Raw genomic sequence first — 13191 nt, 5'->3', positions numbered from 1 at the left:
TCTTGAGACTAATTAAGGCATAATGGATTCGTTCCCCCGTTTAGCCTCCACTTATATAATAGGTTTTGTAAATAGTCTACGTTTAATACTTCTAATTAGTATCTAAACACGGGTGCTAAAAATAAACAAACAAAACCAAACCAGGCCTTAGCAAGGCGTCGTTAAAGCGCCAGCAAGCTCGGGCCGCCGCCGCCTCCTCAGCTCACGCCTCACAGGTCACACAAGCCTAGCTACCGGATGAGGCCTCCGCCCCACGCACTCCGGGCCTCCGGCGCTGTGGACTTTGGAGAGAAGCGCCTCCCCCCCCAGATTGGCGCCCTCTCTTATCGCAGCATAAAATATCCGTCGCGACCTCCTTTCGCCGGTGTTCACGCCACCGCCACCCAGCCGAGCCGCTAAGGGGCGTTTGGTTGACTGCATCAGCCCTCAGCAAGCTCTATCGGTGTAAGATTTTTCATTTGTTTGGTTTGCGCATCTGGTCGGCCAAGCTCCGCGTGTGCAAGATTCCCTCCGCAGCCAGGTTTTGAAGGTACGCAGAAATCGGCCGTTTCTGCCGGGCCAGGCTCGCGTGGTGCGGGTAATTAGCCATATAATGACATTATTAATGTATTATTAGCACATATTAAATGGTATTAACATATTTTGACTAATATTAAGGAGTAATAAGATAAACTAAGAGGTATATAAGATAATAGTTTTCCCGTAATAAATATCATTACGATGATTATTTATATATTTCATCTCATGCAACCATTTCTCATACGAGCAACCAAATAGATTCTCAGGAGAGCTTGGCTCGTGCAAATAGGCAACCAAACACCATGCTCCTGCATGCATTGGGTCTAGCTCTGGGGAGCGTGGCTGGCTGGTACGAGCTAAGCTAAACTTCTCCGAGCAACCAAACATGTTTGCTCTAAACTTAATCCTCCGGGGAGATGTGCTCTTGGAAGTAGTGTTGTAACTTTCGCGAGGTGAGCATAATTGCGTACAGCAATTTTTGGACCGGCGGATTTTTGGTCTTGGAATCTGACAACACCTCGCTGACAAAGTAAACGGGCTTCTGTACTTTGTTACATGGTCTGGTTCTGGTCTTTCGACCATGATCGCCGTGCTAACGATGTTGGTAGTCGCAACGATGTACAATAGCAAGTCTTCGTTAGGTTTTGGTGCCGTGAGGAGCGGTGACTTTGATAGAAAGTCTTTTAATTGTAGTAGGGCTTGGTCTGCCTCCTCGGTTCACTAAAACTTGTCATGCCGCTTGAGTAGTTTGAAGAAAGGTAAGCCTCGTTCTCCAAGTCTTGAGATGAATCTGTTGAGAGCTGCCAAGCATCCAGTGAGCTTCTGGATATCCTTGATGCCTGATGGGGCATGCATATTGGTGATGGCGTAGATCTTCTCGGGGTTAGCTTCAGTGCCTCGATGACTAATGATGAACCCGAGTAGTTTCCTGGAGGGCACGCCGGAGACGCACTTTGTCGGGTTGAGCTTCCACCAGAACTCTCGCAAACTTGCGAAAGTTTCCTCTAAATCCGCAATTAGGTCATCAGAATTTTTGGCCTTTACGACCACGTCGTCCATGTACGCCTCCACATTGCGGTGCAGCTGTTTCTTGAAGCACTCCAGGATTACTCGTTGATATGTCATGCCGGTGTTCTTCAGCTCGAAAGACATTGTTGTGTAGCAAAAAACTCCGTATGGGGTGATGAATGCTGCTTGATCTGGTCTTCCTCTTTGAGAGCTATATGGTGATACCCCGAGTAGCAATCGAGGAAATAGAGGAGGGTGCATCCTATTGTAGAGACGATGACTTGATCAATCCTAAGAGCAACTTCAAGAATATCCTAAAAAATTCTTCCCCAAAACTATGTATTAGGGGTTCTCCCAAAAAAAATTTCCCCAAAAACATATCAATCCACAGCAGATCGCTAATAAATACCCCCCAATATTTCAAACACAGGCCACATCATCGTATTGGGCCCATCGGAAGGGACGCGCGGGCGTGCGGGATTCAGGATTGGGGGAGGAACGCCAACGCTAAAATATACGCGGTGGTAGGCTGTTTTTTAGTGTCGCTAAAAAATTGGGGAAGGTTTAGGTGGATTGTTGGAGTTCATTTTTTCTCTCTTTTTTCCTAAAAAAAGTATTGGGGTAAGATTAGCAGCCTCTTGGAGTTGCTCTAAGGAGCCCGAAGGGGTCCTTTGGACAGTGTTTGTTGAGGTCTATATAGTCGACACACATCCTCCACCCATCGTTGTTTTTCTTTCGCACCGGGATAGGATTAGCGAGCCACTCTAAATGATAGATTTCTTTTATAAAGCCCACCGCGAGTAGTTTGGCCAGCTCTTTCTTGAAGGCCTCCCTTCAATCTTGGGCGAATCATCGTAGTCGTTGCCTTTTTGTGTAGCTTTTGAATTCACATTAAATGAGTGCTTGATCAACACCTTGGGCACCCCCGGCATGTCCGCTGGTTTCAACACAAAGATGTCTCAATTAGCCCGAAGGAAGCTGATGAGCGTGCTTTCCTATTTAGGATCCAGCCCTGTGCCAATCAAGGCTATCTTGGAGCTATCTCCAGTCTCAAGGTCAATGGCTTTGACATCTACTTCACTTGCCGGCTTGACCTTCACTTTCTAGATTCTCAAGCTCTAACGGGGACAACTTCTTGGATGCGGTGAAGACTTGCATTATCGAGTTTGATACTTGAGTAGTTGTTGTTAGCTCTACAGCTTCTGTGTCACCGTCGTACGAATTCTTCAAGTCTCCGAGTAGGGAGAGTACTCTTTTGGGTCCCAGCAACTTGAGTACTAAGTACACATAGTGTGGCATGGTCATGAATATGGCTAATGCCAGTCTTCTGAGTATGGCGTGGTATGATGTTTTGAATTCTCCCACCTCGAACCGGATGTATTATGTCGAAAAGTGTTCTTTAGTCCCAAAGGTAACTGGCAAAACCACCTGTTCGAGGGGTACAGCCGCGTTACTCGGGACGATCCCATAGAACAGAGAGTTCGTTGGGGTGAGCATATCGGTGACGTCGAGATCCATCTTCTTCAGTGTCTTGGCAATCCTGTTGTACCATGATCTTGAGGGATTTGACATCAACGACGTGTCATTTGCTGAAGTCCTAGAACATCTGGCGGTCGTCGAGGTTGTTCTGTAAGTAGTCAATAACGTCACTCTACGTGATGTCCACGATTGTGGCCTTCTTATACAAAAAAGACGTAAGTAGCTCCGCAGGGTCTCGCCTTGTTGTTTTTTGACTTGAGACAAGTCGATCAGGTTGCCAGGACGCTACATTGCCCCTGCGTAATTGTTGGTGAATGCCACCTTGAGGTCTTTCCACGAGTCGATGGAGTTCTTGTCCAACGATTCAAGCCATGTGAGTGGTGCTGCCTCCATGCAGATGGGGAAGTAGATGGCTTTGGTGTCATCGTTTTCCCTAGCTGCTTGTACTGACAGTGAGTAGCACCGGAGCCATTAGACTGGATTCTTCTGACCACTGTACTTGGTGAAGGTTTGAACTTTTTAGGTAGAGTTTTCCTCCTCACACATCTTGAGAATGCGGGGAACCCGTCAATTTCATCTCCTGGGTGTTCGACATCTTGCTCGCGCTCGCGGCGCCGTCCGTCGATGATGGCACGGGCGTCACGACTGGCGTTGATGTTGTTGCGGGGGTCTTCTGCTGAGCGTTCGGGTTCTGGGTTAGCCCCACAGTGGCAACGGCCACCGGAGGGTCCTGCCTGACTACCTTCAGCTCTAGATTGACTTGGTCTGGACGGAGGGCCTCTATGGCTGTTGCCATGTTAACTTCGTTGGGATGCGATGTGTTGGACTGACTATATTGGATTCTGCTGATCGAGTTGTTTGTATGCGCGGTCTGCTAGTTCGGCCAATTGTCTAGTGTACTTGTTCCGCGGCATCGCACGAGTGATAAGATCAATAGACGCGATGTGGCAAGGGGAGTACAATGGTGATGCGTTTGAACTGTTTCAAAGGTGTTATCTTAAGTTCATGATTGGTAGGTTCGCTGCAAGGCCGCGGCGGCACTCTACTCTTGCGGTGTTTCTTGCTCGTCATCGAGTTCTTTGAGCTTTGGTCTCTTCTTTGACAACATTGGCAGTGAGTTCATCTCGCGAGACGTCATCTGGTTGACGCTCGTGTCGCGGGTTTCTATCCTGGTTCTCTTCTTGTCCAGCAATGAGAGTGAAGAGTTCTCGTTCTGGGGAATAGCTTTCTGAGCTTGAGGTCATGACCTCCGTGGTGTCGCCTTCCTCGTAGATGGGCAACAGAGAAGTTCCCTCCTGGTAAGGGAGAGTATCGAGGTAAGCAATGAGGTGTGAATCGTCGATTTTGGTAAGAGCGAGTTGTTTCATGTTAGGCCAGTAGACAAATCCGCCTTGGAAAGTTGATGTGATCACTAAACCCTGCTGCGGACCTGATAAAGGAGTTTCCTCGTCCGAATCCGAGTAGTTGTCGAAGTCCTCAATCATATTCTTATCGGATTGTGATTTGGACAGAGCAACTTGATAACTAGTGGTCGCTTTGTGGAGTCCGAACGGGAATTGACTTGAGTGGTAGTCCGACTCGCACGATGTCTTATGTGCCGGCTCGTGAAAGTCAATCCGACCGGCGGAACAAGTCGAGTTGTACTCAGACTTATCCCACTAGCTTTTGACTAGGTTAGAAATTGAAAATTCGTTAAAAATCTCGACGAGATCCTCCAGAGCTTGAGGCTGGAGCTTCATAGTTTGCTGCTTCTTCTCCGAGGTTGACGCAATGTGGCGGTGAAAATTTCCAGTACCGTCTGCGATGCAAACCCAGGAGCCGAAGACGAAAGTCGCGCCTGTTTTGAACGCGATGATTGGCTTGATGATGACTTGTGCCATCGAGTTCGCGCCAATGGATTCTCGACAAGAGCCCCTACTTGGCGCGCCAGCTGTCGGTGTTTAGACCCGGCAACCTACCAAGGGGGTGCCCTAGGTAGTATTTTATGTTTTGGTTAGTGGGGCTCGCTGAGATCAGAAACTCAAAGATAAACACAGACACGATTTAGACAAGTTCGGGCCACTGAATAGCGTAATACCCTACGTCCTGTGTGTTGGTTAGATTGAATTGCTTTGGAGGGGGTCCTTGCCTCACCTTATATTGCAGAGGGTAGGGTTACAGGTCGGTTGTTTTACAAGAATACTAGTCGGATTCGACTAGACGAGTTCTACTCGACTAGTTCCGATCTTTCTATGTAGACTACGCCATCCTGCACCATAGCCTTCATGTCAGATACGTCTCGGTGTCCAGCCCCATATTTAGGACTGTCCAAACCTTTCGGTGGGCCCATAGATGTACGTACGACAGTGTCGACTTTGTATGGAGGATTATAGTGTAGCATGGTTTATTAGGCGTAAGAGAAAAATTATGTGTAATCTCTTTTATATAGAAAGGGAGAGAAATGACGTTTTACATATGTATACAATGTAACTGTCTTTAAATCTTTAATCATCCAGACACCACCGGAAAACTGAGCATTGGTCCTAGCCATTAGTACCGGTTGGTTTTTGACCCACCCATTAGTACCCGGTGGAGCCTCCACCCGGTACTAAAGGTCCTCAGGCACATTAGTACCGGGTGAAGAGACCATTAGTTCCAGTTGGACCTACCAACCGGTACTAAAGCAGCTCCCGACCTTCAGCTCCTGTCGCCCCATCCGCATTATAATCCATTTCCCGTCTCTCTCCCCTATCTTCCTCTATGTCCTCTATCTCTCATGCTCTCGTTCTCTCTGCTCTCTCCTCCTCTCGTTCTCCCCTGCCACCAAGCTTATCCACCGAGCTCCTTTCTGCTCTCTCATCCTCTCGTTCTCATTCACGGTAGGAGGGCGGTGGGAGGACGGGGGTTGCAAGATGGCGGGGACCGAGCGGGTGGGCGATGGGATTTCTTTTATTCTTAATACTCCTTTAGTACCGGTTATTTGATCCGGTACTAAAGGGGCCTTTAGTACCGAAGTAGCAATACCGGTTGCACAACCGGTACTAGGGGAGTTAGGAACCGGTACCGAAGGTTCTTTCCCGGTAGTGAGACTTGGGTAATTGCTTCCTGCAGCGTGATTGACAATTTGACACATATGCCCAAACATGCTTCAAGCCTCCGGGCTTGTAACCTCTCGATGAAATCCCAACGCAATCCAATTGGTAACAAGATGTGCATGCATTCAATGTATGATGCGGCTGATTTCAACAGCTTGCTTGCCGTGGCTTGAATAGACCAACATCTTGGAAGACGATGAAGCCACCTTAGCATGTCGACTTCATCGCTAGCCGTTTTGGATTCAACAGCTCGCTAGCTGAGTGGTAACAAGACGTTGATCAATAGCTCGACCATTCAATGTACGATGAAGACGACGTGCCCGTGGCCAACTAAGGAGACGAGACGATGGTCAATGGTTGCGCAAACAGTGCCATGTGGCAATTAAGCGCCGATCAAAGTCAGATGAGCGTGCATAGGAGCTACAACTATTTGTTGCTGTTCGACGCAAAATTTCTCTGGTTAGCAGTTGCCACCATTTGAGGATTGATCAAATGCGTTATTTGAAAAGGGAGGCTCTTTTGAACGGAAAAGGTCGAGGAGGAGAATCCGTCCACAGCCGAAAACCTTAGGGTGTGTTTGGATAGAGGGACGGGATGGGACGGTCCCAGTTTTGCATGTGTTTGGTTGGAGGGACGGTGGGACAAGGACGGCATCAAAGTAGAATATTCCTCGAAAAAGTAAGATGGATACATCCCGAAGAAATGGTCGGACCGATCCGTCCCTCACCGTCTCGCGCGGTTTGGCGGAGCATGGCGCGGGGTCGGGGCGGCGGCGGTGGCGACGCAGGGTCGGGGCGGGGCAGGGCCGAGGCGGCGGAGCATGGCCGGGAGGAAGAGGATGAGGTCCTTCTGAGGCTAACAGTGAGCCCCATGGCTAACAGAGTACAAACACTGTTTATTTCATCTGTCCTCGTCCCTCCAACCAAACAACGAAATTAGGACATCCACATCCCTCCAACCAAACACCAAGTGGGATTATCTTATTTCTTAAAAAATAGGATGATTATGTCCCGTCCCACTTGTCCCTCCATCCAAATACACCCTTAGATGACGCGCGCGCGTTGCTACTAGTAGCAGCGACGACGTCCTTGCTGTAGGAGATCGCCGGGATTAGGGTTGGGGGGTTGCTGGGTCGCCGGCGAGGGCGGTTGCTGGGGTGGTCCCATGGCCGATGACATTAGAGGGAAGGCCTGGGGCTGCGGCGGCCGGCGGTGGTGACGGGCTGCCCGGCAGCAGGGCTGGCGGTGTGAAAGACAAGCAGTGGCCTGCATCGGTGGCGGGGGCGGTTGGTGGCCGGCTCGGTCGGCAGCGAGGTCGCCGCCGGCCGCGGGAGCAGTCAGCGGTTGCACGGTGGGTGGCCGCGGCACCATCGGCCGCAAGGGAGGCAGGCCGTGGGGGTGGTGGCAGGGGCAGCGGCGTGGTCGCGAGGAAGAAGAACGGTGGCGGCGAGAGGAAGGAATAGATAAGAAAGAAAGGGGAAGAAATAAAGAAAGGGAAGGGAAGGGAAAGGGAGGTATCCTATCTTGTTCGCTGCAAAGGTGCCGCGGCGCCAGCGAGTAGCCCCGGTCCACAGCAGCTGGACATCGGCAGGCCCTAGCAAGGCTTGGAGCCTTGGAGTTGCAGCTATCAAGGGAAAGCCGCAATATCTAGGGGGTGTTTGGAAGACAGGGGCTAAATTTTAGCCCCTGTCACATCGTATGTTTGGATACTAATTAGGAGTATTAAACGTAGTTTAATTACAAAACTAATTGCACAACCCCTAGGCTAAATCGTGAGACGAATCTATTAAGCCTAATTAGTCCATGATTTAACAATGTGGTGCTACAGTAACCATTCGCTAATGATGGATTAACTAGGCTTAATAGATTCGTCTCGTGATTTAGCCTAGGGGTTCTGCTATTAGTTTTGTAATTAGCTCATGTTTAATCCTCCTAATTAGCATCCGAACATCCGACGTGACAGGGCTAAAGTTTAGCCCTTGGTATCCAAACACCCCCCTAGTCAACCCACTCCATGGAAGGACGTACTAGTACTGCTAGTACCACTTTTCTTCTTAGTTTTTGGGTACTGATCACAATATCCTAATGCTGCTATTTCTAAAAGAGGTATTTTTTATACCACTTATTCCAACCGCAAGTCTGCAAGGGCAATACACAGAATCCTTGGGGACGTCGGCGTAATATCCCCCAATAAACAAAGTCTTCATTGCAGCACCGCCCCATGCAACGTCTCCTGCATTTGCAATATTTTATTCAAATCCATCCCAAATCCCAGGGAAACACCTCAAAAACGAAAACCACAGGCAGACACGGAAGCATAGGCATAGCAAGATGGGGTGGCAGCGGCACGAGAGGGGAGGAAGAAAAAAAACCAAAGCAAAGACAAGGAGATCAAGCGGGGATGCGCGAGCGAGACTCGGGGGGCGAGCCCATCCACCCACCCACCCCACGCGGCCTCCCACGCCACCCGCGCCGCTTGCTTTGCCGCGGGGAAGAGAGAGTTACCAGGCGCGCCACACCCCGGCCCGGTCCGTCCCCTTCCCCGCCTCGCCGATGCCAGTTGCCAGTCGATCCAGCCGTCACCGTCAAGTAACGGCCCCCCACCCCACCCCCGCGTCCAGGCTCCTTCTGGGGGAGGCCGCGGGTCCGCGGCTCACCGGGCTGGCTGCGCCCCACCGGCGCCCGCCTTTAACTCTCCCCCGCCTCCGTTACCGTCTTCCCCCTTCCCACCTCCTCCCCACCCCCGCTGCGCTGCTCATCCGTCGACCCGGGACGAGCCCTCGCCGATTCGATTTCGTATGATTTGATTTGATTGCAGCGCGCAACAGGGAGGGGATCTCTCTGGACCTTCGTCGTTGGGCGGCGGCTCGGCGGTTCCTCGATTTGAGAGCTCCGGATTTCTTGGACCTGCGTAGGTACGTGCGTGCTTCTCCCCCGGCTGGACCGGATCTCTGGATTTGTGGGTTCGTGTTTGTTAGATTTGGGGGTCCTGGGGGTGGGGGATTGATGCGGGTTTCCGCGTGATTTTGAAGGTAGAAGAAGCAACGCTCCATTTTCCTCTCGGCCGCCGGATGGACGCGAGGGAGGTGTGAAGCCTGGTCGCTAACTGATGCTCGTGGAGAGATTCGGAGGAGAGGAGCGCGCGGTGCGGAGGCGGTGGAGGCGGAAGCGCCGACGATTTGGACAGCGCAGCGACGGAAGGGGAGCAGCAGGCGGACGAGGGGCGCGCCGCCAGGAGGACGACGGTTGCCGCCGCCGCCGCCGCCGCCGCCATGGGCGAGTCGCTGCTCACCGCGCTCTCCATGGACACCGCAACGGCCCACCACCCGCACCAGGGGCCCAACACCATCCTCTCCATGGACACCGCCTCCCACGAAGACTTCGACCTCTACCTCCAGCCACAGGGGCCCTTCCGCCGCTGCCTGCATGCCGCGGCGGTCGTCCCCCCTGACATCAACCTCCCCCTCGCCGCTGACCCTTCTCCGCCCCCTCCGGCGCTGCAGGACTGCAACGTCGACATGCTAGACGTCGGCCTCGGCGGCCCGCAGCAGTACGACTCGGATTCGCCTGCTGCCGCCGTGCCCGTCTCGGCCCCGCCAGCGGCCACGACTGCCACGGTCGCCGTGGCGCACACCAAGGGCTCCGGTTCCAGCGCCGCACGCAAGTGCGTCAAGAGGAACGATAGTATCTGGGGGGCGTGGTTCTTCTTCACCCACTACTTCAAGCCGGTCATGTCCGCCGACAAGGGTGGCAAGGCGAAGTCAGCCACTGCCGGCGGGAACGGTAATAGTGCCACACTGGATGCATTCCTGGTGCAGCACGACATGGAGAACATGTACATGTGGGTGTTTAAGGAGCGTCCGGAGAATGCCCTAGGGAAGATGCAGCTGAGGAGCTTCATGAATGGGCACTCGCGCCTTGGGGAACCACAGTTCCCTTTCAGCGCAGATAAAGGGTTTGTGCGCTCGCACCGAATGCAGCGCAAGCATTATCGTGGGCTCTCGAACCCACAGTGTCTTCATGGGATTGAGATCGTCAGGGCGCCAAACATGACAGGTGTACCTGAGGCTCATATGAAGAGGTGGATGGAGCTCACTGGGAGGGATGCCAATTTCTCGATCCCAACCGAGGCGAGTGATTTTGAGTCGTGGAGGAATTTGCCAACCACAGACTTTGAGCTTGAGAGAGCAGCAAGTACTGCTCCTGCAAAGAGCAGCTCACATGGGCACCACAAGAAGTTGCTGAATGGTTCTGGGCTTAACCTCTCGACACAGCCATCCAATCATAGTTCTGGGGATGGTATGGAAATCACTGCCACTTGCAACAAGCGCAGGAAGGATTCCTCACCTGTTGCCATGGAAGAGGACTGCAGCAATTCAAATTCAGACAAGGCCCATGACATGGATGTGAGCCACACTTTTGAGCCATCATGGATCAATGACTTCACTGGTGTGATGCGCCATGCTTCTGGGCCAGTTACTGCTGCAAAAACAATATATGAGGATAGCAAGGGCTACTTGATCATCATTAGCCTGCCTTTCTCTGATTTTCAGAAGGTGAAGGTTTCCTGGAAGAATACTCTTACAAATGGTATTGTTAAGGTATCATGCACTAGTGTTGGTCGAATGCCATTCCTGAAAAGACATGATCGAACTTTCAAGCTGGCTGATCCTTCCCCTGAGCATTGTCCACCCGGAGAGTTTGTCCGGGAAATTCCACTGCCTACCCGGATCCCTGAAGACGCCACTTTGGAAGCATACCGTGATGAAACAGGGACAGGCCTAGAGATTATTGTCCCTAAATTCCGTGTTGGCCCTGAAGAACATGAAGTGCATGTGTCCATGAGGCCACCCTCGTCATGGTGCCAATGAAGACATGTTCAAGGTGTGTGGTAGATGTTCTTGTAGCAGCTAGGAGTCCATTCTTGTTAGCTGCTCTTCGCTGATGTTTTGTTGTCTGCTAACCCTCTAGCTTACGAGGAGACATTTGGTGTGGAGGTTCCCTATTGTGACCATAAGACTACTGTACAACAGCCCAGCACAGTTTTGCTAATTTTGATGGGAAACAATCCTAGTTGATTGAAGCATTCTGGTAGTTGGCAATTGCAGCATCTGGAACATTTTTAGGAATATGCTACAGGTCACAAGGACCATGTCTGCATTACTTAGCTCTTGGTTTCAATATGTTTGTTTGGGGATACCTTGTGTATTGTCTTTGGTTTAGTTGTAACTTTTGTTTGTGTCAAAAGATTGGTTGTCTGCTCGATGTGCTTAAATGTGTGCATCACCGACATGAGCAATCTGTTTGTTTTATAGAATGGCTCCTGGATAACTGTATAGGGCATTTATAGTCATTTGCCATAGATTGTGACAGGTTTGCTTTGTGGGCATTGTTGGAAAAATCATCTCAAATTGATGGAAATTAGGAAATGGAGTACATGTCAGTGAATTTAGGATTTGCCAATGTTCCATGGGAATTAGTGTCATTGTAGCATTTTGTGAACGTTTTCCAGGAATTTCTCGAAGACTAGTGTAATCTATTGGAAAATGTATCTTCTCTGCTATCAATATAGTAGTGGTCATTGTCTTATCAACTGCGCCTTCTATACTCCTTACCATTCAGTGCATTTTATGATCCTTGTGGTCCAGTTCAGTATCTCATCCTCTACATGCGTTTGGTCAATCTCATGAAAATATTCAGTCTAAAGATTTTGCTGGTCTACATGGGTTAGTTTTGCTGGAATTTTTCTGCGAATGGCTGTCCAATGGGTTTTACACAACGCTTTGTTTTAAGTTTTGGCTTGATGCAATGTCATTGAGATAACACAGTGAATGCTGACACAATGGTTTGTAATGTTCCCCTGAAAGTGACAAAAATGGTTTGGATACTTCACCTCCCTCTTCCTGAGCCCCGGTGCAGGGCTTAAACCGGCCAGGTGGACACCCTGGCTCCTCTGCTCCCATCTTATCAGTCACGCTTGCACACGCACCACATCGTTTTCATGCTCCGGGCAAGTTGGCGTGTTGTTTTCCTTGCCCACTTCTGCCAGTTTTTATGATTGATCGGTCCACCACCCGTTCGCAACCGGACCGGCGTTTTCTCCCTGCTGCTGCTGCTGCTAGTGCATGTACTTGGACGTACGTACGTGCTGAATGGCTGGAGGAAATGGGGTCGCTGTTCGTATCTTCGCCAAGAAACAGGTACCTGCATCTTTGCTTTCTTGTTTCTCTCTCGCTCTGTCAAGCTAATAACGATTATCAAATACTAATGATAAATCTAGTTCCCGGAGGATAATAATGTATTAATAATCCTTTTCTAATCGGATCCTTATTGACTATTACAGGAGATGGGAATTCGAAAGCGATTGGCGAAGTGGCACCCTAACGCCGCCCGCGAGCTGGTATCCTGTGGGCTGTGGCCCTCTCTTATCTGCCTCTCATCGTTATCGTCGCGATAAGCTGGCGAAGTGGCCTCTCCAGCGCCCAGGGGACGCTTCTCGCCTTCGCGGAGCTGGGATCCCCCTGAAAAAAGAAACCGGCGCAGCTGCATGGGTCAGGCATTTTGATAAGCCGGGGCGTCGCATCGTGCAGCGCTTATTGGCGGTAGTTATGGCTACTTTTTTGGCTGCAGTCTATGCTGTGGATAAGCATACTGTTTGGTATGCTTTGGTCTTTCCTTGCTTGGACTTTAACCCCTGACTGAAGAACAAGTTTTTGCCTGGCTGAATGCTTCCTGTTTAGGAGAATAGGACATGAGAGATATACCTCTATATCTATACGAGTGAATGGTGATAGACTCAACAGTACATGATTGGGAAACATGGTATGTGTGTTTTCCTCCCTGTCATGCAGCTTGTGATAAGATTTCTGGTTTTCATGTGGTCACCATGCATGCCCAGCGCAGCACCCTGCACTAGCTCGCTGTTCTGCCATGCGGCTGCATCTGCTGCTTCCACAGTTCCACTGAACCTTGCAAGATTGTTTTTTTTATTGCAAAAGCTTGCAAGATTGTTCGGTGGCTTTACCTAAAATCTTTTGCAATAGAATTTAGTCTGCCGTCACTTTCTTCTATGCCTTTGGCCATGCAGTACTCGTACGGCCAGGCGTTTGCGT

The 13191-nt window shown here is 50.5% G+C and overlaps 1 protein-coding gene across 2 annotated transcripts; it reads left to right on the top strand.

Moving 5' to 3' along the window:
• Positions 1 to 8738: 8738 nt before the first annotated feature.
• LOC101765268 lies at positions 8739 to 11672 on the top strand. Of its 2 annotated transcripts, XM_012842794.3 has the most exons (3): positions 8741 to 8994; positions 9112 to 10963; positions 11051 to 11672. In XM_012842794.3, the coding sequence occupies exon 2, from the start codon at positions 9352 to 9354 to the stop codon at positions 10948 to 10950; it is 1599 nt and encodes a 532-aa protein (XP_012698248.1). In that variant the 5' UTR covers positions 8741 to 8994; positions 9112 to 9351; the 3' UTR covers positions 10951 to 10963; positions 11051 to 11672. The 2 variants fall into 2 exon arrangements, with proteins under 2 accessions (XP_022678709.1, XP_012698248.1); XM_022822974.1 differs by having other exon boundaries at positions 8739 to 8994; positions 9112 to 11672.
• The last annotated feature ends 1519 nt before the right edge of the window (positions 11673 to 13191 follow it).

The sequence above is a fragment of the Setaria italica genome, chromosome IX (assembly GCF_000263155.2).
Source record: "Setaria italica strain Yugu1 chromosome IX, Setaria_italica_v2.0, whole genome shotgun sequence".
Taxonomy (NCBI): domain Eukaryota; kingdom Viridiplantae; phylum Streptophyta; class Magnoliopsida; order Poales; family Poaceae; genus Setaria; species Setaria italica.
This window is presented reverse-complemented; position numbering and strand designations above follow the sequence as displayed.